Raw genomic sequence first — 24,742 nt, 5'->3', positions numbered from 1 at the left:
TGCTTCTATTCATAAGTGGGCCTTTGAGCATCGTCTCCCCTGTGCGTGCGCGTCTTTCAAGAGAAACGGAAGCTTTGGTGGGCACGGGACGAAAGTCCTCGCTGGCAAGGGCACGTTCGCTGGTGCGGCCAGAGGCGGCACAGGCGGAAGGGGAGGCGCTTGGGAGAGGCGGGCTTCAGCGGAGAGGCTGAGGAGGAAGTGACCCGTCTGCAGGGGTGGGCCTTGGCCAGTGCGTTAAGTGCTCTGAGATGGCCCATTGGAGGAAGGATTTGCGGATTCTCGTTTTTAAGATTTATAGGAGAGTTTTTGCAGTTTTGTGGAGGGGTGGACTGCAGGTGACACAGCAAAACAAGTTGTAGAATGAGCTCAGGAGCGTGCAGAGTCCAGTAGAAAAAAGTTAAAATGAAGCGGAGTCTCCTCCTCCGTAGAAATGCTGAGGATAGGCCTGGCCCCCTCGGAAGATATTGGAATCTAAATTCTGAGGAAAATCTTGTGATGGGAAAAGAAGCCCGGGAGGCAGGATCGAGGGGACAGAAAGCATTCTTCTCGATGTGTGGAGCAGCTAGGAAGGGGGCAGTCCTTGACGTAACCTGGGGTGATCTCTTGCATGAGGGTCCAGTGTTGGGTCCAGCGACCACAGTGCGGAGGGAAGCCCATGTTCTTTGGAACCTTTGGAAATGTGTTAGAGGAAGATGGTGGTTGCCGTTAAGAAATAAAGGGCAGCCCAATCTGGTGGGCTGAAATTGGTGAAGAGGCCATTCATGCCTAGAGGCACACACCAAGGGGTCAGGATGCATTTTTAAAAAATGTTTCCCACATTTCCAGAGGCTCTGGCTGAGGGCAAGGAGGGAAACCGGCTCTTGTTGTCCTCTGGAGCCAAGGGAGCTGCTGGTCCCTGCCTTCCCCCCATTTCTCTTCTGCCCAAGTCTCCTGGCAACAACTCCCATGGCAGCCAATGGCCTGCTTCCCCAGCAGAGCGGGCAGCATCTCTCAGGAGGCAAGATTTGGCTTTGGGCGGGGTGGGGGGCCTCACATCGCAGAGCAGAGCAGGGGATCTTCTTCGTGGTCTCTGTGCAGTCCCACACATGGGTTTTCCCGCTGGGACGAACCCGACCTCGGAGAATTCAAAGCTAGCCTTAAGCGTTATTTTTGGCGCGCACTTCCTCCCGCCCTGGGGAGCAGGCATCCACTGCGCATGCCTGGAGCGAGGGGAAGGCGCTCCACCCACCAGTTTCTTTCCGACCGCCGCCCGGGATAGTCCTTCCTCGCTGCGTCTCTCTTCATCCTAGCCTCTTCAGCCGCTTTTTCCACTTGCCGCAAGTTTGGTTTTTTCTTCCTTTCTCATCTTTTCTTCACCGTTTCGCTGTCAGCTAAAAAAAAAAAAAAAAAAAGATTATTTTCTTCCCGTTTTATTCCCTCTCTTTCCTTCCCTACCCCCCCCCTTTCCCCCCGGGCGTATGGAAGGAAAAGAAGTTAAGGTCACTTTTAAAAAGTGTACCCGTTGCGGGACTAAGATCCCCACTTCAGACGGCCACTCTTTGTGTTTGATTTGTCTGGGTGAAACTCACAGAACGGACTCTTGTACTCATTGTGCCCAGTTCGGCAAACAAGCTAGAAAAAATAGGGCCGCCAGACTAAATAGCCACCTACTGACGAGATCTCTGCGACCGACTATGTCTCAGACTCCGGACTCACAGGAATCTGCACCTTCCCTCACACCACAGAGGACTGCCCCTACGGTACAGACAACCTCTGTGGCTCTGGCTCCCAGGAAGCTTAAGCCTCAAAACACCCGAAAAAACACCATGATTCCAAGAAAAAACATGGTGAATCGGCGGAAAGGGGTGAGTCGACGCGAAAAGAGCAATCTTCTTCACCCCATCAAAGAGCTTCGGACGCGAAAGCCGCCTTAGCGGTCTCTTCCCTCCGAGTGCTCACGGCTCCAGCGGCGCCTCCAATCCTAACGCCGGCTGATACCATAGAATCTGAGGTTATCCGCGTTCATTCTCGATCACCATCGATAACAGAATTCCTGCCAGAAGACCTTCTTGCAAAGGAACCTACTCAACCACCCACCCAGCTACTGCAACAGCAGTTACAACCGGACTCCTTTCGGGACGTAACTGCGCCTCGTACCTACAAGGACGCTATGGTGTCTCCACCCCGCTTCGATTCTCCGCGCCACCGCGACCATGTACAGGATAACCGCCGGGGAAGATCACCCTCCAGAGACAGACACCTTGCGTCCCCTTTCAACAGAGACAGGCTGCGTCGGCGGTTCCCGCCACCCCCAGACAGAGAGGACAGAGAGGACGTCATACGGTACCATGATCGCTCTTTTAGCAGGGATGCACGGAGCCGGTACCGTAGCAGATCGCGTTCTCCATCCCTATACTCCTACCAGCCCTACTCACCTTCAAGATCTCCTTCTATTGAATCTTACCATGGCCGCAGAGCCCGAGACTCGCGGTACCGGAAACGGGACCGGTACCAGGATCTAGAACACCGGGATCGGTACCATCACCGGTATCAACAGCGTGACTTATCCAGGCAGCAGCAGCAGGACCTAGCACGGTACCAACACCGTAAGAACCTTGACCGCTACCAACCACAGGACTCGACACGGTACCAACCCCAGCAAAGCCCACCACGGTACCAACGCCACGAACACGCGGTATCACCTCACCGTCGCGTTTCAACCTCACCTGCTCCGTCAACATCTAAACAACCAGACAAGCACGAACTGCCTTTGCAAACGGAACCTCTCACGGAAACTTTCACACCTAACCCTCAGGATCCAAGAGATGACGACGACTCGGACGTTGAAGGTTCAGACTCTTCACGGTCCTTGTCACAACCAGCTTCTCCAGCTTCTGACATTGTCAAACCTGCGGATCTTTCCCCCTCAGAGGGAGCCAAGCCCTACTTGGACCTCATAACGGACATGGCCACGGCATTGAACATAAAGTTGACAACCGACCTTCCCAAGGTCACTGACGTCGTACATGACCTCATTAACGCAGATCTACCTGCCACCTCTTCACTGCCCATGCTACCGGTCCACCTAGAGGCACTGAAGGAGGCTTGGGATAAGCCAGCCTCCATACCACCAACGTCGAAACGTGTTGAGTCGCTATACAAGATCCATGCCCCTGAGTCAAAATTTTTATTTAATCACCCAGCGCCTAACTCCATGATTGTCCATTCGTCGTCAAGGACCAAACAAACACGTCACCCTGTTCCACCGGAGAAGGAGGGGCGGAAACTGGATACCCTAGGGAGAAAACTCTATTCTATCTCCACGGCATCAGCGAAAATCAACAATTACATGGCCCACTTCGCAGCATATGCACATAACATTGCAGCACAACTCACCAATCTAGTGCCGTCACTACCTGAAACGTCTCAACGGCAGGCCACCAAGTTACTAAGAGAACTTAATCGCCTAAGCAAGCAGCAGATTAACACTGTTCGTCATTCTGTGGGCTGCACATCCAGGTCAATGGCGACCGCAATAGCCCTTAGAAGACACGCATGGTTACGCTCGTCCACCTTGCAACAGGATATCAAATACAAAATAGAGGATCTCCCATTTGATGGCCAAGGCCTCTTTAATGCCACTACGGATGATATCCTCACCACCGTGGATGACAGTAGAAAGCGGGCCAAACGATTGGGAGTAACCCAACAACAACAACCTCAAGGGAACAAGCAAAGGCCTTGGAGAACCCCCTTTTACAAACGTAACAGATCTCCAAAGCAATCCGATTACTGGAGACGACGGGCACCCCCGGCAAAGCAGCCCTTCCAGCAACGCCAGAGACCGCAACCTTCCAAAAAGGCCACTCCAACGAGCAAGCAGTCTCTTTGACTCCACTCCTTCCGATCCCAGACTCCTCCCTTTCCTAACGACGTGGCAGTCCATAACAACGGACTCGTGGGTACTTCAAATCATAAGACAGGGTTATTTCATAGAGTTCACCTCTCAACCAAGGAACTCTCGCTTCACCACCACTCCTCCCTCACAGGCTCTTCAAAACGAAATCGACATTCTTCTGGCCAAACAGGCCATAGAGCCAATCCCCCCCCAATACCATCGCACGGGGTTTTACTCCAGGTATTTCCTGGTACCAAAGAGGGACGGGGGCCAGCGCCCAATCCTAGACTTACGCAGACTGAACAAGTACATACGTCACACAAAATTTCGCATGCTTACCCTACAGTCCACACTGCCACTCATTCCGAAAGACGCGTGGATGGCGCTTATAGATCTTCAGGATGCGTACTTCCATATAACCATCAACGGCTGCCACAGGAGATTCCTCCGTTTCGCCATGGGGAACGCCCACTACCAATTTCGGGCGCTTCCTTTCGGACTCTCAACTGCCCCGAGGGTCTTCACAAAATGTATGGCGGTCATAGCAGCGTTCCTCCGCCAACAGGGCATAGCCCTTTACCCCTATATAGACGATTGGCTGATGGTGGGGAGTTCCGAGAATCAACTCAAAGATCACATCCAAATAACTCTTCATCTACTTACTACTCTAGGACTGCAGGTCAATCATCAAAAATCTCAACTCTCCCCCTCGCAGTCAATACAGTTCATAGGGGCATTCCTATCCACCAGAGATCACAAGGCCTACCTACCCATGGACAGGGTTACAAATATCCAATCCCTAGCCAACGAAATAATTGCCCATCCAACACAAACTGCCTTCATATTTCAACGCATGTTAGGCCTCATGGCTGCAACGACTGCGGTTCTCTTACACGCGCGGCTGCGCATGCGACCACTACAACTGTGGTTTGTCAGGACTTTTCACCCACAGAGTCAGTCTCAACAGACATTACTTTCAGTTCCCAGCCACATTCTACCATCCCTAGAATGGTGGACAAATCGGCAAAACCTCCTGCAGGGAATGCCTTTCCTGACTCAATCACCTTCAACTGTTGTCACCACGGACGCATCGAGATGGGGTTGGGGAGCCCACCTCGACTCGTTGATGGCACAGGGACAGTGGACGGCGAACGAAAAGCTCCTGCATATCAATTGTCTCGAGCTCCTTGCCGTTCACAGAGCACTGAAATCCTTCCTGCCATCTCTGCACGGTCGTCACATACAGATAACATCGGACAATGTGGCGACCGTGTTCTATATCAATCGACAAGGCGGGACTGCATCCTCCCGCCTCTGCAAGATGGCCCTGCGTTTGTGGCTTTGGAGCATTGCTCACAAGATTCATCTGACCGCAGTGCACCTCCCAGGGGTACAGAATACTCAGGCAGATACCCTGAGCAGGATGTCAGTAAACGATCACGAATGGTCAATCAAAAGGAAGTACCTCCTCCCTGTCTTCACTATGTTCGGTACGCCGACCATAGATGTTTTTGCGTCCCCGGACAACGCTCAATGCGACATTTTTTACATGAGGGGCCCTCCCTCCCCCCTGTCACTAGGGGATGCCTTCATACAAACGTGGAACGGTCCACTTCATTTCCTCTTTCCACCAATCCCTCTTATAACGAGGACAATTCAGAAACTGCAGCTGGACCGTACGAACTGCATCTTGGTCACGCCTTGGTGGCCACGCCAGGCGTGGTTCACCACCCTGCTTCTCCTCTCAAACAACACTTACCACTACTTCCCACAGGTGCAGGACCTTCTGTCACAGCAGGGGGGCAGAGTCCTACACCACGACCCATCAGTCCTCAAGTTAACAGCTTGGAGGATCAGTTCTTAGGGTTTCCTGACGACGTCAGAAACATCCTTCTAAACGCTAGAAAACCCTCTACTAGAAAATCCTACACAGCTAAATGGAAGCGTTTCACACAATATGCTATGCGTAATAACTTTCACCCTGCGTCTTCCACCATCTCGCAGATCCTTACGTATACTGTCTCCCTATCAGAATCCGGTCTTACATACTCCTCACTGAGAGTACATCTAGCAGCCATTTCCGCTTTCCACCACAGTATAGACGGCCGTACGGTGTTTGCACACCCCATTACAAAATCTTTCTTGAGGGGAATCCTCCATCTAAAACCTCCGACACGGCAACTTTACCCTACATGGAGCTTATCTGTAGTGCTTAGCCAATTGATGAAACCACCTTTCGAACCGATGGCGTCTATTCCGTTACACCTTTTATCTTGGAAGACAGCCCTGTTAGTGGCACTTACCTCAGCTAAAAGAGCCAGTGACATCTGTGCCTTTCGTTCTGATCCGCCATACACTGTCTTCCATCACAATAGAGTGGTTTTGAGACCGGACCCCACCTTCCTGCCCAAGGTGGTGTCTCCATTCCACCTTCAAAGTGTAACAACTTTGCCATCTTTCTTCCAACATCCCTCCGATTCGGGACAGAGGTCTCTCCATAACCTCGACGTGCGTCGGGCCCTTGCGTTCTATTTGGACAGGACTGCTGCATTTCGCAAGGATCCAGCATTGTTTGTTTCCTACGGGACCCACAAGAAGGGACAAAAAATCTCTGTACAGAGACTATCTAAATGGCTGGTTGAAGCTATATCACTCTGTTACAAATTAGCTAAACAACCAGTGCCAGAACCCATAAGGGGACACTCTACTAGAGCACTAGCCACATCCTCTGCTTTCGCGAGGGGCATACCCATTGAAGACATCTGTGCAGCAGCCGTATGGTCTTCATCATCCACCTTCGCCACGCATTATGCCCTGGACATTCATGCGAGGCGAGACTCCTCTTTTGGGCAAGCCGTACTCCGCTCCATCTTCAACTGAGCTGTCATGCTCTCTTATGGTAAGTGGAGTACCTAATTGTTCTGATATGTATGATTTAACCTCTGAATTTCTCTTTCAGAAACAGCACCCTCCTCCATACAGGTTAGCTCATCAGTCACCCATGTGTGGGACTGCACAGAGACCACGAAGAAGATAAACAGGTTGCTTACCTGTAACTTATGATCTTCGAGTGGTCATCTGTGCAGTCACACACGCCCACCCATCCGTCCCCGCTGCTGTTTCTTTTGCGATGTGACATCTCTTAGACTCCATTACACGTAACAGCGGCTGGAAAGAAACTGGTGGGTGGAGCGCCTTCCCCTCGCTCCAGGCATGCGCAGTGGATGCCTGCTCCCCAGGGCGGGAGGAAGTGCGCGCCAAAAATAACGCTTAAGGCTAGCTTTGAATTCTCCGAGGTCGGGTTCGTCCCAGCGGGAAAACCCATGTGTGTGACTGCACAGATGACCACTCGAAGATCATAAGTTACAGGTAAGCAACCTGTTTTTTTGCTGGTCTGGAGTTGAATAGAGAAGCCTGGCTCTGCCTTTCTGTGGTGATGGCAGGGTGGAGTGGATGGGATTAGCTCACAAAGTTAGGTTGTTGGGCCAGGGGTTATTTGGGGGTGGGGGGGGCTGTAGATTTATGGTGATGTGATTTTGGAGCAGTGTGTGTGAGTGGAGGGTGGACTGTGGTTGTCATAGCAACTTGGTCCTGTCATCCGATGCTATTGCCTGGAAGAGCAAGTGGGTCGTCCCATAAATCATCTCTGTCCCGGGGAGGGGAGGGTGACGTGTTCCATCTGCTTGGCTGGTCTCCTGGAATGCCCAGTGCCACCCCCCTCCCCACCCCTCAGCTGCTCCTCAGGACCCTTTTTTGGGAAACAACTTTCTGCTTAACACGACACACTCCTCTCGAGACTGTGAAGACGCTTTCTGTCCCTGGCTTGTAAATATTGTCAGAGGGGTGATTCTGCTGGGCGGGGTGGGGGTGGGAAAGCCTTTTCCTGAGCGAAGCAGAGGATGCAGTCTTTGCTCCTCGGTGAGTATTAAAGGGCATACAGAACCCCGTGTGATTAAACATGTAAGGCCAGATAATACATTCGCAAAGGTTCTTTTATTTTAGGTTTAAGCCTGGATAATTGTGGACTTAATCTCAGAGCAGGCAAGAAAGAGAATTGTACATGAAAGTATTTACACACAGTTCCCAAAGTCCTATGGATTATACATTCGCTTGGATAATGAACCGGCGTAGATAGAAAGCCAAGGAAAGCAGGATATTTGCGCCGCTTCTAATGTGTTTTCCTGAACATTTGCCAAACAATAACCCTTCAAGACTGTGCCCACTGAGAGTTACATGGCAGGAGAAACATCTGGTTTTATTTCAGTGCTTAATACCAAATCAAAACACTTGGCCTTTAATTTAAAGGAGATCAAAGAGGAGGGCTGTTTAACTTCGCTGCTTAGATTGAGTCTCTTTGTCAGAACCTGTGTTTGGATTCCTCCCTCTGAGGAGGCGGGGCTGGAGGGGGGAGGTGCCCTTTGTGCCTCTGGAGGGCTGACTGGCCAGTGGCCCCTGGACAAAAGAGGTGGAGCCGAGGCTGACTCTTCCAAGTCATTCCTGGGTGGCTTTTGTTGCCTTGCTCCCCTGCAATTAGCATGACAAAGCTGTCCTGAAAGGGACTGGAGGGCTGAGAAGAGCCCCCAAAGCTTTGTGTGGGCCTCTCTTCATTAGAGCCAGGCATATTGGCACCCCGCGGAGGAGCAAAGGAGGGAAAATGAGTCCTGTTCGCCTTTAAGCCTGGCAGAAGGCCCCAGTGATTCATAGCGGGGGGGGGGGGGGGGGAGGTTGCATGGGAAATGAGCTCTGCCTTTGTGCTGGAATGGGGGCTTCGAGAGACACCTCTTTCCTCCTGGCCTCTTAAGCAGAGTGAGGCCTGCAGGGTTTTATCCTGCCTCCTCCAGATGAAAGGAGAAGCAGTGTGCTGCCGGCTGCTTTTGGAACACGTGGATCATTTCCTTCCGGATGAGCAAAATGGCTCTGCGGGAAGGGAGGAGGAGGAGGAAGGCCTTGCAGGATCCTCCCACCCATCAGGAGCATCTCCTGGCTTCCCCCCCTGTGAAAGGGATGTTGAGGGTGGGGCGATGGGCTGCCAGCACTCCTCCCTCCCATGGAAGTGCTGGTTGGGGGCAGGAGTGCCCTGCTCTGCTGGGGGAAGCCAAGCCCCCCCCCCCCATGACTGGCCAGCTGTTGTACGGCTTCTGTGGATGTGTCTGGAGTCCAGAGACAAGGGCTGCTTCCTGAGATGGTCCAGGTGGGGAACCTTCCGTGCAGGGCACATAACAAATTGCAAGGGCATTATTTGCAGAAAGCTTTTCCTTTAGCACCAGCCCATCTCAGTTTATTGTAGTTAGAAGAATTTTACTGTTCTACTAAAAACAACCTTGGCAGCTATGGGGTGGGTGGGGTGGGGTGGGGGCAGACCCTCCCCACAATACTAAAAAGCCCTCCACGGCCATAAGCCCCAGGTACAACGGGGAGCAGATAAGAACCCAGGCGATGGCTCAGCTCCCTGCCGGAGAACCAGTTCTCCTCTCCCCCCTCCTCAGGCCCTCCCAGTGAGGAGCCCAACCAAGCCAGTCCCCACCTCCAGGGGCCTTTCCAGGTGGCACTTCCAGGCCGGATGGGGAGAATCAGAAAGCAGAGCTACCAAAAGGGAATAAGGAATAGTGAGGAACAGGGATAATTATTTGAAAATTGTCTTGGAGATTGTTTGCAGTTCCTTTCTCCTCTCCCAGAGAAGCCCATGATTTGGGACCCCAGCGATGCTGAGTGAGACGCAGGGTGCCCTCCCTCCCTCCCTCCCTCCCTCCCTCCCTCCCTCCCTCCCTCCCTCCCAGTGGCTCTGGTGCTCCCCTGCTCGGTCTGAGGATGCCGCTTGCAGGGCAGGTGGTGGCAGCCCAGGAGCGGAAGTGGCCGGGGGGGAGGTGGGCCGTGAGCCGGAGGGTGTTTTGCATCCCACCCAAGCAGGAGGTGAAGCAGCAGGCTGAGGGGTGCTTCTAGGCCCTCCCCAGATGGCAGCAGGGAATTAGGGGGCATCTTTTCAGCCTGTAGGCTGAAGTATGTGTTTGTCCTGGTGCTGACAGGTGTCTGTCTCCCCCCCCCCCCATTGTTTAGATTTATTCACCTGACCATACCAGCAGCAGCTTTCCATCCAATCCCTCCACACCTGTTGGGTCGCCATCACCTCTCAGCGGTAAGATCCAGCATCTTTTTGCTAGTGACATCATCCTGTTGGAAACTTGCTCTGTAGCTGCCCTTCCTGTGGCTCCTGAGGACAGAGAGGGGAGGAGGAGAACTGTGCCTGGTCTTCTGCTCGGAGAGACCAGCAGGAGCTCTGCCCAGGCTCTGCCTCCTCCGGGGCTGGGCCTGGTGCCTTCTCTGCCAGCGCCTCAGGCGTTGGAAACCAGGGTGCTGCTAATGGGACATACTAGATTTCAAGCAGAGGAGGTGGGGGGTTGTGCCAGTAGGATGCATGAATCCAGAGGCGTTTTAGGGCAGCCAGCCTTCTGCAGGGGAGCAGACTTGCTCTGTGCAACCTGCCAGCTTTCTGTTTCTAACGTTTTCTGGCAAAGGAAGAGGGGGAGCTGGTGCGGCCGCATTCTTGCCTTGAAAACAAAATCCTCCGTGTCATAATCTTGGGAGGCGTGGGTGGGAGGAGGAGGAGCTGTCCTCAGGGCAGCCGGTTCCTCCTGAGCGGCTTCCCTGCTGTTGCCGCCTTCAACGTGGCACAGCTGCTTTGGTGGAAGCCCCGTGGACTTGAACTTGGTGTTTAACAAGGGATCCAAAGGACTGGCCGGGTGTTGTAACCTCTTCCCTCCCCAAGTGTGTGGTTTGGAGAAGAAAGAATCCTTTGTTGCAACTGTGCTGCCTCCTCCTTAGCTGGTATTCAGAGAGGGCGTTCCTTCCTGCAGGGCCTCGGCCTCAGCCCCAGTCTTCTAGGGGGCGGAGCTCCTTGCTGCACTCCCCTCCCCTCCCCTCCCCTCAAGGGCTCCCTCCTCCTCCTCCTCCAAGGGAAGAAACAGCCGGCAGTGGGGGCTCCCTCTGCTGGGAATCAAAAGCCATCCTTGCAGAGAGGGAACTGGCCTGTGGGAGGGAAGTTTTCTAGACGAGCTTGAGCCAGGCTCAGGGAACTCTTGCCCTGAGGAGCGTGGCTGAGCCACCCAAGGGCCCGCTTGCAGTCTGAAGGGGCAGTCTAGGCCCTGGAGGGACCTGGAAATAGTCAATGCGCAAAGTCCCGCTTAGCAAACAACACAACTGTGAAGCCACATGACAGCTGAAGCAGCTTCCCTGCCCAAACCCTAAAGCCTGTCTTCAGGAGCCCTCGAAGGTCCCTTCCCTGCATGGGACTCTGGTCTGCCTGCCAGAAACCGTGGAGGTGGAGAGCTGCTTAGCCTCAGCTGGGGGAGGGGGGGGGAGGCATCTTGCACTGTCCATCCAGCCACACCTCTTGCAACAAAAACCTGGTGCCCTTGGAAGTGGGGGGGAAGGGAACTGAGGGCAGGGAAGTCTTGGCTCCCTCTGCCCTGTGGCGAGGATGGAAATAGGCAGAGAGACCAAGTCACATAGTGGGGTTTGTGGGGAAGGGGTGCTCCTAGAGCTGCATCTTGAGGCCTGAGCCCCCCCCCCTCCAGACTGCCTTTGAGAGGCTGAGATGGAGGCTGCAGTGGCTTTTCTGCTGCCGCTGGCAATGACCACAAGCGACCAGCAGGAGTGGGCATGGTACTAACCTCACTTCCTGCGAGCTAGGCCAGATGTGCCCGCAGTGTGTATTAGCAGGGCCTGTGGCTGGGTTGGCATGATGCTGTGCAGCCCTGACTTTATGGGGGCAGAAAAGAGGGTCCAGGGTTTAGGGGGCTGAGGTGCCCTTAGCACCACAGTACGTGGTCTCTGTCTGCTGCATCCTTCGTTGCCGCATGACCTCTTTATGTCTTGGGGGTTGGAAAGTATCATGACACTCAAAGCACCTGTGCAAGCCTTAGTTGGCAGCAGCTACAGTCGAAACCTGTCAGAGGGCGGGAAGCCATCAGATTGCCTCCCAAAGCCCAGCCTGTCTGGTACTGCAAGCTGTGTTAAAGTGCGTGTGTAGCTGCCACAGAACTGCCTTTTGGATGTTGTCTTTTGCCTGCCTTGCACGTGAGTTTAATCTGATTGCTTTGGACAGGTGCCAGCCAGTGGTCAAGGGCTGGAGGACAGGCCCCTTCGTCCCCAAGCTATGAGAATTCTCTGCACTCCTTGGTAAGAGCCACCGGAAGCTGGACGCGACTTTGTTGCCAAGAGCGAGGGCATTTTAGTTTTGTTTAATAAATTCCGCACATTCCTCAAGAGAGCGGTAGGATAGCATCACAAAGGGCTGCCTTGAAGTGAACAGTGCCGAACATGCCGGGGGGGGGGGTCTTTCCCCCATCTGTTCCTTGGGCACCTGACCCCACTGCTGCAGACAGCTGGTGCCAGGCACCTCTGAGCAATCCTGTGCCCCCTGGGGAAGCCACCAGCTCGTTTGCACAAAGGTAGAGAGCGTTGCACAACACTTCCCGTTTTCTTCTCCATGTTCATTCAGCAACGATACGAACGACACTTTTTAAAAAAGTATTCAAACATTTCTTGCTGGTATGTTTCTCTCCCTGCAGAGAATTGATGTCATTGGGAGTGGAGGGAGTGGCAAATGTGTGGGACTTGGTGTGAGGAGGCGAATGTTAACTTTGCTGCTGCTGCTATGCTTTCGCTTCCTTCAAAGAGAGCCAGTTTGGTGTGGTGGTGAAGTGCACGGAGTCTTATCGGGGAGAACCGGGTTTGATTCCCCACTCCTCCACTTGCACTGCTGGAATGGCCTTGGGTCAGCCAGAGCTCTCTTATCTGGGGAAACTGGGTTTGATTCCCCACTCCTCCACTTGCAGCTGCTGGAATGGCCTTGGGTCAGCCATAGCTCTCTTATCTGGGAGAACTGGGTTTGATTCCCACACCTCCACTTGCAGCTGCTGGAATGGCCTTGGCTCAGCCAGAGCTCTCTTATCTGGGAGAACCGGGTTGGATTCCCCACTCCTCCACTTGCAGCTGCTGGAATGGCCTTGGGTCAGCCAGAGCTCTCTTATCTGGGAGAACCTGGTTGGATTCCCCACTCCTCCACTTGCACCAGCTGGAATGGCCTTGGGTCAGCCAGAGCTCTGGCAGGAGTTTTCCTTGAAAGGGCAGCTGCTGTGAGAGCTCTCTCAGCCCCACCCACCTCACAGGATGTCTGTTATGAGGGAAGGAGATTGTAAGCTGCTCTGAGACTCTTGTTTCAGAGAGAAGGGCGGGGTATAAATCTGCAGTCTTCTTCTTCCTCCTCCTCTGTTTCTTCAGTGCCTGCAGGGGTGTGTAGCACCAGAGTGGCACAGGGTCTTTAGAGGCGGAATGCAACATTTGGGTGCAGGGTGAGGGGTTGATGTACTGATCAGATCTTGTCAGCTAACAAGAGAATCTGCATCCTTTAATGTGTCAGGTGAAGCATTTGCTTTGCTTTTGTTCTGGATGGTTCTGCAACCCACATTCCATGTCATTGTTCATGGGAACATTCGATTGTGCTGAGTCACTGCCTGGAGCCCCAGTGGGAATGGCAGACTGCAAAGAGAGAGATAACATTTAAAAAATTGAAGCAGGATGTGTACAGCTTGGGTTGCCAGTGTCTCTCTGGTATTTGGCATTTGCCTTCTTGTTTCTTAGTGTAACGGCATCTTTGTTGGATTAACTTCACTAACCGTTGAAGCTGATATGGCTCCCCCCCCCGCCCCCAGCCATGTGCCTCCCCTCTCTATAATGACTTAACCTGTGCTTTGCTTCCTGTTCTGTCTTGACTTTGCCAGAAAAACCGAGTTGAGCAACAGCTTCACGAGCATTTGCAAGATGCGATGTCCTTCTTAAAGGATGTCTGTGAGGTACTCTCTTCCTCTCTAGATGGTGCCTTTGTGACTTGCCCCCTAACCCTGCTCGCACTTTCCCTTTGAGGGCAGCGATCTTTGCAGTGCAGGACAGCGTGAGAGAGGCCCTTCCCTTTCTTTCCTCAGCTGAGTTATAATATCAGCTCGTAAGGAGGGTTGAAATAATGTTTGCGTAATTTCAAGCAAGCAATAAATCTCCACAAGGGAAAGAGGATGTGGGAAGCCCAGTTGAAATCCCCCCCCCGGCCACAAAACATTCCGGGTGGCCTGAAGCCAGCCAGAACCTCCCCCGGCCCAGCCCGTGCCTGCTGGGGGGAAGGCTCTAGGGAGGGTGGGGCAGAGGGAGAGGCTGCTGGAGGCACACAGACTCCTTGCAGCATCCCTCGGTTGGGCTGAGGCGACTTCCTCAGGTGTAGTGAAGTTGTGAGGTCCCCATCCTGCCCTTCTGCCATGGAGACATCAAAGCACTGGGACATACATGTGGAAACAGACGCAATAAGGAAGAAGCACAGAAACATAAATAGCCAAGATGTTGAAGACAGCAGTTGGAAACAGTAAGCAGCCGCAGAATTACAATTAAATAGCCATAACAGGCAATTCCAAACTCTGTAAAAAAGAGAGCCCATCTCCAACCATTCCACAGCCGTAAAGCTGACACCCCCCCGCCCACACGCCTCCCCTCCGGGCCTGAGGCCCCCCCTTGGGCCTGAGGGACTGAAGAGCAGTTGGGACAGGGTGGGGGCTGAGGGCAGGGCCCCCCTGGGTCATCTCCAGCCGCTGTATCCTCTCCTATCAGATGGGCTTTGGGATGCTGTCACTTTTTTTAAATGGAAGAGCCACCCTCTAAAGGAAAATTGTGCAGCATTTGTTTCAGTCCTTCGCTCACCCAACCGCTTCTTTAACATTTTTACTAATTTTTCTGTTTGTGGCGTATCCTAAAATACTGAGCAGCATGAACCTGGTGGGTTTTGTGTTTTTGAGACCAGGCTTTGGGGCTGCCGCCGCCTCCTCTCTTCTTCGCTTGCCTGGTGGGTGATGCTGCCTTCCCCCCCCCCCCCCCCTTGTAGCTGGCATGACAGGGTGTAATGGCATTGGCAGAGGGAGACACTAAATGACCCTCCCACTCCTCCTCACTCCCCACAGCAGTCCCGGATGGAGGACCGCTTGGACAGACTGGACGACGCAATCCACGTGCTGCGCAACCACGCAGTGGGGCCTTCGACGAGCCTGGCCGGGGCCCACGGAGACATCCACAGCTTACTGGGACCATCCCCCCACCACAACGGGCCTGGGAGCGGCTTGAGCTCCAGCTATGGCGCCTCTAGCCTCGTCACCACCAGCCGGCTGGTAAGCAGCCGTTCCGTTCCCTCTTGGCCTGGGTTTGCCCTGTGGGCCGGCTCTTCCTCCTCCACCTGCCCCTGGGGCTTCAGTCCTCTTGAGAGCAGGTCCCAAGCAGGATGGGCTGGCGCTGGGCAGTGTCATCCAGAAGAAAAAACGGGGAGTTGGTGTGTGGTGGGGAGGAGGGGCTGTGAAAAGGAACCGTGGCAGTGGAGGGATACAGGCATGCCTGCTTCAGAATCGGTGTGCTGCAGAGCTTCTGTTTTTGTGCTGTCCCTCAGTGGCAGGTGTGGGGTGCTGCATTTCTGGGGCCCTCCTCCCCTTGGCCAGCAGGACCTCCTGGACCCCCCTGAGCAGTGCAGCCAGTGTGAGCTGCTTTACTCACTTTTGATAAATTGAATTTCCTTGAAAATGTCCTTGGCAGGAGAAGCAAGGAAATGAGCAATTTAACTCCATTTTTATGAGTTGCACAACCAGGCACAATTTTATTTTTACGCTTGTTTAATTTTTGAGCCAGCTTTTAAAACCCATTTCCTGCGTCTCTGTTAATTGTTGTTGTTTTAACTGCTCTTTCTTCCACGCAGAACGCTCAGTCCTGGCCCATCCTGCCTTTTGTTGAGCGGGGCGGGGGGGGGGGGGGGGGATCTCTTTCCGTGGTGTCAGAAAGGGCCTGGCAGGGGTTGCAGAGCCCGGCCAGACCAAGAGCCCCCTGGCGTAGCACCAAGGAAGTGGGCCCTTGTCACAGATGCGGGCACACGACCTTGGTCGATCCAGAGATTAGAAGCTGCTTTTCGCAATTCCAAAGTGACTTGAAAGCATTTAAAGAAACCAGTGAATACTTAAAAGGAAAATGCTCATTTAATAAACACTGTATTTTAAGCGGGATATTTAAGCATTGTGATGTGATTGAGTGGGCAGAAGGCCTGGATGCAAAACAGCCATGGCGGTGAACGAGACAGTTTTTACATCCCGCCCCGCCCCACCCCACCCCCCTTGCTCCTGAGTGGAGGGATTCCTATTAACTCTGGAGCAAATCCTGCAGAAGCAGGGCCTCTCCCCCTGGCCTCAGGACAGGGAGGGGGCCTGCTGCACATTTTCTGCCTTGGTTTATTTTGGGGGGGGTGTGCTGGGGCAATGACAGAGCCCATCACCAGCCCAGCGGTTCTGTGGTGAGCTGATCCTGCTCTGGTGTGTTTCTGTTACGACCCTTTTCCCTGGAAGGTTCCTGGCAGTTGCCTTCTCAGGTTGCGGGGCGTCCCTGCACTGTGCCTCTCCAGGTGTCAGCAGGAGGGAAGCCCCTGGCTCAGAGGCTGCAAGAGCTGCCTTGTGGGTGGAGCAGGGCTGCTTTATGGATCTGATGCAGTTTCCAGTTAAGGATTAACTAGGTGATCAGCACCTTCGAGCAGTGGAAGAGGACGGCTCTCACTAAACTCATTATAAGCAGCTGCGGAGCACCCGGAGGGACTCCAGCAAGATTATGAGACATGAGAGCTCTTTTGATATTGGGAGGCAGTTCCAGAGGAACAAGAGGGAGGAGGCCTGGGGGGGGGGTCACCACAGAACTTGAGGCTGAAGGGGTGGGGCTTTGAGCAGCAGCCCCTCCAGCTCCCCTCAGGAAGACGTTTGAGTGGTCCAGCGTGTGCAGGATCCGTGGAGGGCCAGGTTGGTACAGTGGTTAAAACGTGTGCAGATTCCCCACCCCTCCTCCCATGCAGCCCCAGCTGGGTGACCCTGGGCTAGTCACAAATTCTCAAGAGCACTCTCCCAGCCCCACCTGCCTCCCAGGGTGTCTCTTGTGGGGGGAGGAAGGGAAGGAGGTTTGTAAACCGCTCTGAGATTCCAAGTGAAGGGGGGGGGGATACATCCAGTCTCCTCCTCCTGAGAGCAGTTCTTAAAGACGACTGGCTGAGCCTCAAATTATCTGTTGGCCTGTTGTGTGGTGAGATGAGGCCCTAATGTGGACATTTCCACTGGTCTGACAGCTGCCCAGCCTCTCTCTTGCTCAAAGGACAGCGTCACACAAATGTTCTGAAGCCCTTGAGCCCTCCAAAACATCTGGGAACCAACAGCTGGGAGAAAAGCAGGCTTGTGTTCGGACTGCAGTGGAACTCAAATACTGAAACATGGAACCTCCGAGGCAGAATTTAGCAAGCCTCGTTTTTCTGATCTCTCCTTCTCTCCCCTCCGCTGAAAGGAGCTTCCTGCTGCCTTTGTGGAGAAGGAGGTGGTTTGTGTTTCCGGCCGCCTGAGGCTGTGCGGCTGTGAGACTGAAGGAGGCTCAAGGTCTTGGTCCTGTGTTTAAAATAACCTGACACTGGCCAGTGTTAAATAGGAGGATCACCCAGGAAACATCGACCGGGGGGGGGGGATTTTGTCTGCAGCCAGTAAATACGACTCGTTGGGGTGAATGAGAGCTTATGGGGAACGATGTTGATGAAGGCAAGGGGCCTGCCTGAGGGTGCTGGGGTGTCTCAGTGTGTTAAAAGGAAGAGCAGCATGCATGCTTCAAGAGGGGAGTCCAAGCTCAGCACTTTCCTAGGATTGGAAGAGTTCTGGGGGAAACCCGGGTGCCTCAGGTGCGACTGTGGGCAGCCAACGGCGTCCCCTGCTGCTCTTCCCTGGTGGGCATTTCATGAAGAAGCTTGTGGCTGGGCACTAGCAGGAGCAGGGAAGGGTGTGGTGGAGCTCTGCACAGCCTCGTTCTGCTTTTGTTTGGGAATCCTTGTAATGAATTCTTTGTTCCTTGGGTCGGAGGTTTGGGATTGGTGCCCAAGGAGTCCAAATGCCAGCCAGGTGCTTCCTTGTCGGCTGGAGGGGAAGGAGGCCATTTGCAGTGGTCCGCTCAGGGGCTGGCTTCTTGCTGTGCTGCTGTGACAGGCAGGTGTCCCGTCTAGAAAGGAGAGGCTGTGTGCCGCAGGAGAGGGGCAGAGGGAGGGGAGAGTTCTTCTGGACTCTGGTGGGCAGACAGTGTTATTTCCTGAGTGGTTGGCCTGACTTTGGCGTTCTCAGCATCCAGGTCATTGCCGTGTGTCCCCAAATGCATTTCGCTTGGGGCCCAGTGGGCTGGGAGGTGTTCTCTGCGGGCCTCGTGGAGCCCCCGTTGTGGAGGAGTGGGCCAGCCGCTCTGCTAGGCTCAGCCTCAGCCGGTGGGGTGTGTATTGCAGGGGGCCTCTCACCGGGAAGACAGCGTCAGCCTTGGGAGCAGCAGCCACTCCACCCTGCCCAGCACAGCCCCCGCTCAGAACGCAGAACTCAGCCACAAAGCCCAGGAGAGCTACAGAGGTAAGCGATGCCCCCCCCCCCCCCCCGGCTGGATGGTTTGGCTCACCTGCAGAAGCCTCCGCCGCTCTCTTGCCTGCCTCCAGGAGAGACCGGAGCGGGGGGGGGGACTCAGTCTCATCATGGTCTCTGGGAGCTGGCTGTCCCCTGAAGGAGGGTGGTGGGGAGGTCTGCCCCACCTGGGGACCTGGATCCCCCCCTCCCTCGTGCCCTGAACACTTGTGGAGGGCCTTTGCAGGTGGCTCTGAGAGCTCTGGGGCATTTCTGGGGAAGGGGGCTGGTCTTGATGCTGCTCTTTGTAGAGTATAATCGTTGGGGGGGTGATTCCCCCCCCCCAGCCTCTGCTTTTCAGCTTTCCTCTTAGCCCCTTCCCTCCCCCCTGAATAGCATGTTCTGTGTGGGCGTCACTGTCCTGTGGCCTGATCGGTCTGTCTGAAAGCCCCTCTGCCCAGAGGGACCGACTGCCAGAGCCCCCCACGTGCAGCTGCCTGGGGGGGGGGGGGTTGAAAGGCTGACCCTGTTTTTGGAACAGTGGTGGGAAGAGGATTCCCAGAGCCTCCACTCTGAAGACGCAGAGAGGAATTGTCCGGCCATCCTTTTAGCAGGAGAAAGGCAAGGCAGGGGTCGGTGGGACCGGGATGGGCCATGATGGACGGTCTGTTGGGTTTGCCTGCAGCGCTGTCAGCAGCGGGGTTGCTGAGCCGGTCGGTCGCGTTGGGCCCTGCCGAAATCAAGTCGGAGCACAAGGAGAAGGACGATCCTCACAGCCACGACCCTGCCTCTTCCGATGACATGAAATCCGACGACGAGTCCTCCCAGAAAGAGATCAAGCTTTCGTCCAGAGGCAGGACAAGGTAGAGCAGCTCCTGTAAGGAGGGCAAGTTGGATGGAGGCGTCACCCAGTCCCTGCTCAGCCGTGCTGTGGGAGGAGGCGTGTGGTGTTCTCCGGCTGCCAGCCCCACTCCCGCTCACTGCTGGGAGGCTGACGAGGCACTTGCCGGCTCGCAGTGGGAAGACCGGAGTGGCAAAGCGGGTGTGAAGAGTGCCTTCCCCGTGCATTCTGGGACATCGCCTTCACTCATGCAAGGGGCGGCCTTGTGTCGAGCTGGTCAGGGCTCCCGCACCAGCTAGCCCAGAAATGGAGGAGCCTTTCAAGGTTTCAGGTTTTCAGACCCCAATCCCAAACCTCTTCCCAGCGTCTTTAAAGTTGGGATAAATGTGTTGTAGTATATAAATTATTGGGTAATCTTGATAGGTGAGAAGCTGACCTCTAGCCCTAGCGTGATTTCTCCCTCCCTCCTCCGAGTCCCCTTGCTGTCCAAAGCTCCGCTGAATAGAAGCCCCGAGCCAGAAATGCCCAAGGGCTGCCCCGCTGCTTCGAAAGGCCAGGAAAGGACTCCCGGCTGCCCCACTGAAGGGGGGCGGGGAGTGGAGCTGATGTAGAAGTAAGAGGCGCACATTCGTTTTCATATAACACGATAAAATGTTCGGATGTGAAATGATAAATTAAGTTTTGGATTGGATCCTGCCAGTGTGTTTCCTCCATTTTGGCCAGGCCCCTGTGCTCATTATAGCTCTGGCTCTTCTCTGTGGCTTTGGTTGATGCAGCTCCAGTGACACGGGGGGGGGGGGGCACTTTCTCCCCTTTTCACCAGTGGAAGATCTGGTTGGATCCAGCCCTTTGTACTTCCCCTGGGAATAGTGGAGAGATGCTGCAGTGGGAATCAGTGCTGGAAATGCTGAGCACTGGGGTGACCCACCCGGCCTCTGGGATTGGTTGAGCCCTGGTGTGGAGTGGGAGGCAGGAGCTCCCAGACTTTTCCGGTGATGTTAGAGGGCGTGGCCAGGATGATCCGTGCAGCACGTGAAGAAGGAAGGCCTTTGCATGAGGGCGTGGCTTCTGCCCTTTTGGCCTCTTGCCTCTCAGACAAGCGGAAGCGTAACACGGCCAGGGGTGGGCTGCGGGCCTCTCTGGAGGGTCACAGGCCTTTCTGTCTCTCTGCAGCAGTACCAACGAAGATGAGGATTTGAACCCGGAGCAGAAGCTGGAGCGGGAGCGAGAGAGGAGGATGGCCAACAATGCTCGCGAGCGCTTGCGGGTCCGAGACATCAACGAGGCGTTCAAGGAGCTGGGCCGGATGTGCCAGCTGCACCTCAAGAGCGAGAAGCCCCAGACCAAGCTGCTGATTCTCCACCAGGCCGTGGCCGTCATCCTCAGCCTGGAGCAGCAAGTCCGAGGTGAGCCTCTCAGCAGGACTCCCCAAAGGCTGGCCTGGCATGCGGCCTCTCTGTCTTGCACCGCAGGGTAGACGGGAGGCAGGCAAGGAGGCCTGGCAGTGGCAGAACCCCAGGGGGCGGTGGAGGAGGCTGCTTGGTCCAGGGGGCGGAGCCTTCTGGTGTGGCTGCTCTGGATGGCACTGCCTGCTGCAGCTCCTGCGTGAAACGTGTTGAGATGGGAAGGGGGGAGAGGGTGGCTAGCAGACGAGGGCTCTCCCTGTTAGTGCCGGCTTTTGTGGACTTGTGTGACGGCCCAAGGGAGAAGATGCTCTTGACTCGTGAAGGGGGCTGCAGTAGTGGTCACCGGGAGGCCCCCCCCCGTTGTCTTCCATGTCAGGAATGTTTCTGCTGAGTGCTCTCTGCCCCCCAGCCTCAGGGGCTCCGGATCGCCACCTTTGGCTATAATTCCTTATTTAAATTACATTCTGTCAAGTCCATTTATCATAATCCTTGTGGGGCTTGCCAGACTGCGGTGGGGCACCAGCTGCTGCTGAAAGCCAAGTTAACCCTTCTCCGCAAATCCATCTCCCGCCCTGACGCCCTCTCCAGAGGCCGGCTTGCCAAGCAAATGCTGCTTCTTGCTAATTGCCTTCTCTGCTGCGGTTGCCCTCCGACAATGGGCAGGTGCCTGTCTGCATCTGTGTCAGGGAGAGGGTGAAAGAGGCACCGGAGCCCCCCTGCTCCCATCAGAGCGCATGTGGCTGTGCGCTCCCCCTCTCGCCTTCCCTTCCTGCTTGAAGCACAGCTGTGCTGGGTGTGATGCTTTCTCGTCAGATGTCTGTATTTCCAGCGCGCCCAGAGAAGTGTCTTCTGGATGCAGGAGGGGGAATATCTGCTCAGGGTTTTAAAGCACTGAAGGACATGCTGTCCAGGGGTGGGCATTCGTGTCTATCCCCCCCCCCCAAATACCTTTTCCGGGGATGTTTTGGCTTCCCGAATGTATCCAGATTTTCTCAAGAAAGCAGGGGGGAGGGGGGGAGGAATCCCAAGGAAATGCTGGAGCCAGCCAGGAGAGCCCAGAGCAGCTGAGAGGGGAGAGCAGGGGGCTGCTTTCCCTTCCCTTCCGAGGGGGGGCCTGGCCTGAGGGGGGGGGAGCAGCCTGTTCCTGCCAGCTCAACTCAGGGCTGGCCTCTCGGACAACCCAGGTTAGACCCCAGGATCAGACTGGCTTTCTTTTTTAAACGAGTATTTTTCTTGGATCTGCAAAAAAATTGGGATTTTTAAAAAAAAATCCTGGATCTGAATACGGTGCTGGTGTTGGGATTCGGGATTTTTTTTGGAAATACTGACATTTTTTCAGGCTCCATAGACCCAGACTGAAAAATACCAGTTTTAAAAAATGTAACACTTCCCCATCCTGTCTGTTGTGCAGTCCTGCAGCGACTGGGGTGGAGCTTTTCGTCTTTCCTCCCCACTGAGTGTTGCAGAGTGAGAGGGGGCTGGCCTGCAGGCGGCCTCACCCTCACGGCCTTGCCGAACTCCCCAGGCATGCAGCCATCTCCCCTGGAGGGCTCCCCGAGATTGGGGGTGGGATGGGGCGGGCAGCCACCGTTTTGGTAGCTTTTTGCTGTGCATAATTGGTGGGGCTCAGCTGGGAGGTGGTGGGCCCTCTTTGCCTGGAGAAGGCAGCTTTCCTTCAGACCCAGAGAAAGAAGAGGCCTGACGCAGAAGCTCCCATCCCCAGACTCTGTCATTAGGAGCATTTCCCAGGAGGGAAAGAGAGTCCGGTTGGCAGCTGGAGCCCCTGGCCTCAAGCCCAGCACAAGAGGATTTCCTTGGGGATTGTTTTTGGTCGCGGAGAGACCGGCCGGGTGACGGTGGAAGGCAGGGTGGAATGGGGGTGGCATCTCTGCCTCCACTGGCTTCAGCAGCAGCTTGCTTTGTGGGTGTTGCTTCTCCTGGGAGCTGCAGCCTGGAGCGTGTGTGGGAGGGCCAGAGGCTGGCTGGCTGGCTGGAGGAGGAGGAGGCCGGGGCTGATGCTATGGCGCCTTCTGCTCCTCCTTCCCAGAGAGAAACCTGAACCCCAAAGCAGCCTGCCTTAAGAGAAGGGAAGAGGAGAAAGTGTCTGCCGTATCGGCGGAGCCCCCAGCCACGCATCCCGGGAGCCTTCCAGGGCTTAGTGAAACTACCAACCCTATGGGTCATATGTGAGCTCAACCCCCCACCAGCCAGGTAAGGCCACCTTTGCTGCCTCCCTGTGCAGGCTGGGCCAGGGGGGAGGAGGCTGCAGGTAGAGAGAGACCTGGGGCTGGACTTCCCAGTGGGTGGGTGGGGGGCGGGCTTGGCACTTGCTGACCTAAAGCAGCAGCTCTCTGGAGCTGGCCCAGAGCAAACGTTGAGTTCAGCAGCCCCTGCCTGGGTGGGGGAGGGGCCAGGGAGGTGAAACCAATGCTGAGCGGTGTCTCTATGTGGCCTGCCTGCCTTCCGATCCACAGTTGGATTAGCTGAGCTTGTGGAGAGTGGAGACTATAGGCGGGGGATTCAGAGCTTGGCGCAGTCCACTGCACCCATGGGGAATGGCAGTCCCTTCCCACTCCTTCAGTTTGTGGCTGGGCTGTGGGGCAGATAGCTCCACCTGCCCCCCTGCATCGGAGGAGGAGCTGGCCTGGTGCTGCCAACAGCTTTTTCTTCTGTTTTTGCAACAGAATTCTGGAAGCCTAAAAGGTGACCTTTCCTTCCTAAGGACCCAGACTGAAGATAGCACTAAACGGGAGACACACCAGACAGGAGAAGCCAGCAGTCCCCCGGCCGGCGGCACCCGCCTCTCCTCGCCCCCCTCCCTGCCTCCCTCCCTCCCTGTGGGGTGGGCAGCAGCACAATCAGAGACTCCCGCTCTTCACAGGCTGTGGGAGTTGCCTTGTGCCTAAATCGAATTGACACACGCATTGTAACGACAAGCTTTTATTTATTTGTAATGGGACTGTAAAGGTCTACATATGAAGGGGAAAGTTCAGCCTTGTTGAAAGCTGAGAGTGTCTTTCACTGGAGGCCGCTGTTCCGAGAGCAGAGCCATGCAAAGCCACTGCTTAGCCGCCCAGAGCATTTGGTTGGCAAACCGATCAGTGTCTTAAGGGGGGGGGTGGATTCCTTTGGCCACCAGCCTGGCGGGGGCCTCGTCCTTCTCCTCCTGAGGTCTTTCTCTGCTCCATCACAGCACCTTCACACAGAGGCCCTTTCCAGCAAGAGCATTTGTGGAGCTGGAAGGAGGTTTCCATCCCTCAAAATCTGCGCTCACTTCTAATGAAACCCCTTTTGGGGCTCATAGAAAGGCCTGTCAGGCAAGCTGCCAATTGGGTGAGGGGGACTGGCTTCCCTGGAATCGTCTTGCCTTCTGAGCAGGAAGCCCTTATCCAGCGTTAGCTGTGCGCCAAGCACAGAAGGTGTGAGGCTGCATTGAAGACCTTCCGAGTTTCCTGTCTGATCCAAAGATCACTGTCATGGAGGGAATGAACTCCCCACCCCTGGGACACCAGAGGGGCAGTCGCCAGCCCGTTGTGGCTTGCCCCATTCCACTGCCTTGGCCCCCCCAAGAGCAGCTGCCTCCAGCCCAGGGGGGAGGAGCACCCACCCCCAAGCCCCACCGTCTTCCACTGTCACACCTCCTGAGGGAGGGGGGGAGGAGCCAGGGGAGGCTGGGTGGCCCGCCCACTCCTCTGCTTGCATGTGCAAAAGGCTCTGCTCACGTGAAAGAGCAAAATGTGAGGAGGCTCTGCACAGCCTCTGCCTTGGCGATGGCGGTTCAGGTGGGCTCCTGACACATCACTGGGTTGTGCCGTGACCAGCTGGACTTTGGTTCGCATCGGTTCTCTCCAGCCCCGCCCGACAAGACGAGCATCCGTGGCCTTCTTCGTTTCCCAGCATTTCCTTCTTGGCTTCTGAATGAACTGAGGCTGCTTCCGATGACGAGTGAAAGTAGCCCCCTCCCTCCTGAGTGGCTGGGCTCTTTCTTGGCTATGTTAGAGTTCCCCAGGATGCGCTGAAGCTTCCCTTCATGAAATTGAGAGTGAGAGAGAGAGAGCGAATAAATCATTTGGTTTATTTTTCACTGTAGCTAGTCTTTTATACAATAATCTTGTAAGAAAGTTTCTTGAATTCTAAATATTACTCTTTCTAGATT

General features: G+C 55.0%; 1 protein-coding gene across 1 annotated transcript in view; it reads left to right on the top strand.

Moving 5' to 3' along the window:
* The window catches only part of TCF12 (transcription factor 12), a 135,459-nt gene extending 112,680 nt beyond the window's left edge, over positions 1-22,779 (top strand). Inside the window, exons 13-20 of the mRNA XM_060260009.1 lie at positions 9,932-10,010; positions 11,979-12,052; positions 13,657-13,728; positions 14,875-15,078; positions 18,234-18,351; positions 19,025-19,202; positions 20,354-20,586; positions 22,634-22,779. Of these exons, the coding sequence (XP_060115992.1) occupies positions 9,932-10,010; positions 11,979-12,052; positions 13,657-13,728; positions 14,875-15,078; positions 18,234-18,351; positions 19,025-19,202; positions 20,354-20,586; positions 22,634-22,776 (1,101 nt within the window). The 3' untranslated portion in view covers positions 22,777-22,779. The remainder of the gene's footprint in view (positions 1-9,931; positions 10,011-11,978; positions 12,053-13,656; positions 13,729-14,874; positions 15,079-18,233; positions 18,352-19,024; positions 19,203-20,353; positions 20,587-22,633) is intronic.
* Positions 22,780-24,742: the final 1,963 nt, after the last annotated feature.

The sequence above is a fragment of the Heteronotia binoei genome, chromosome 19, assembly GCF_032191835.1.
Source record: "Heteronotia binoei isolate CCM8104 ecotype False Entrance Well chromosome 19, APGP_CSIRO_Hbin_v1, whole genome shotgun sequence".
Taxonomy (NCBI): Eukaryota; Metazoa; Chordata; class Lepidosauria; order Squamata; family Gekkonidae; genus Heteronotia; species Heteronotia binoei.
The sequence above is the reverse complement of the archived record's forward strand: the minus strand, read 5'-3'. Positions and strand labels throughout refer to the sequence as shown.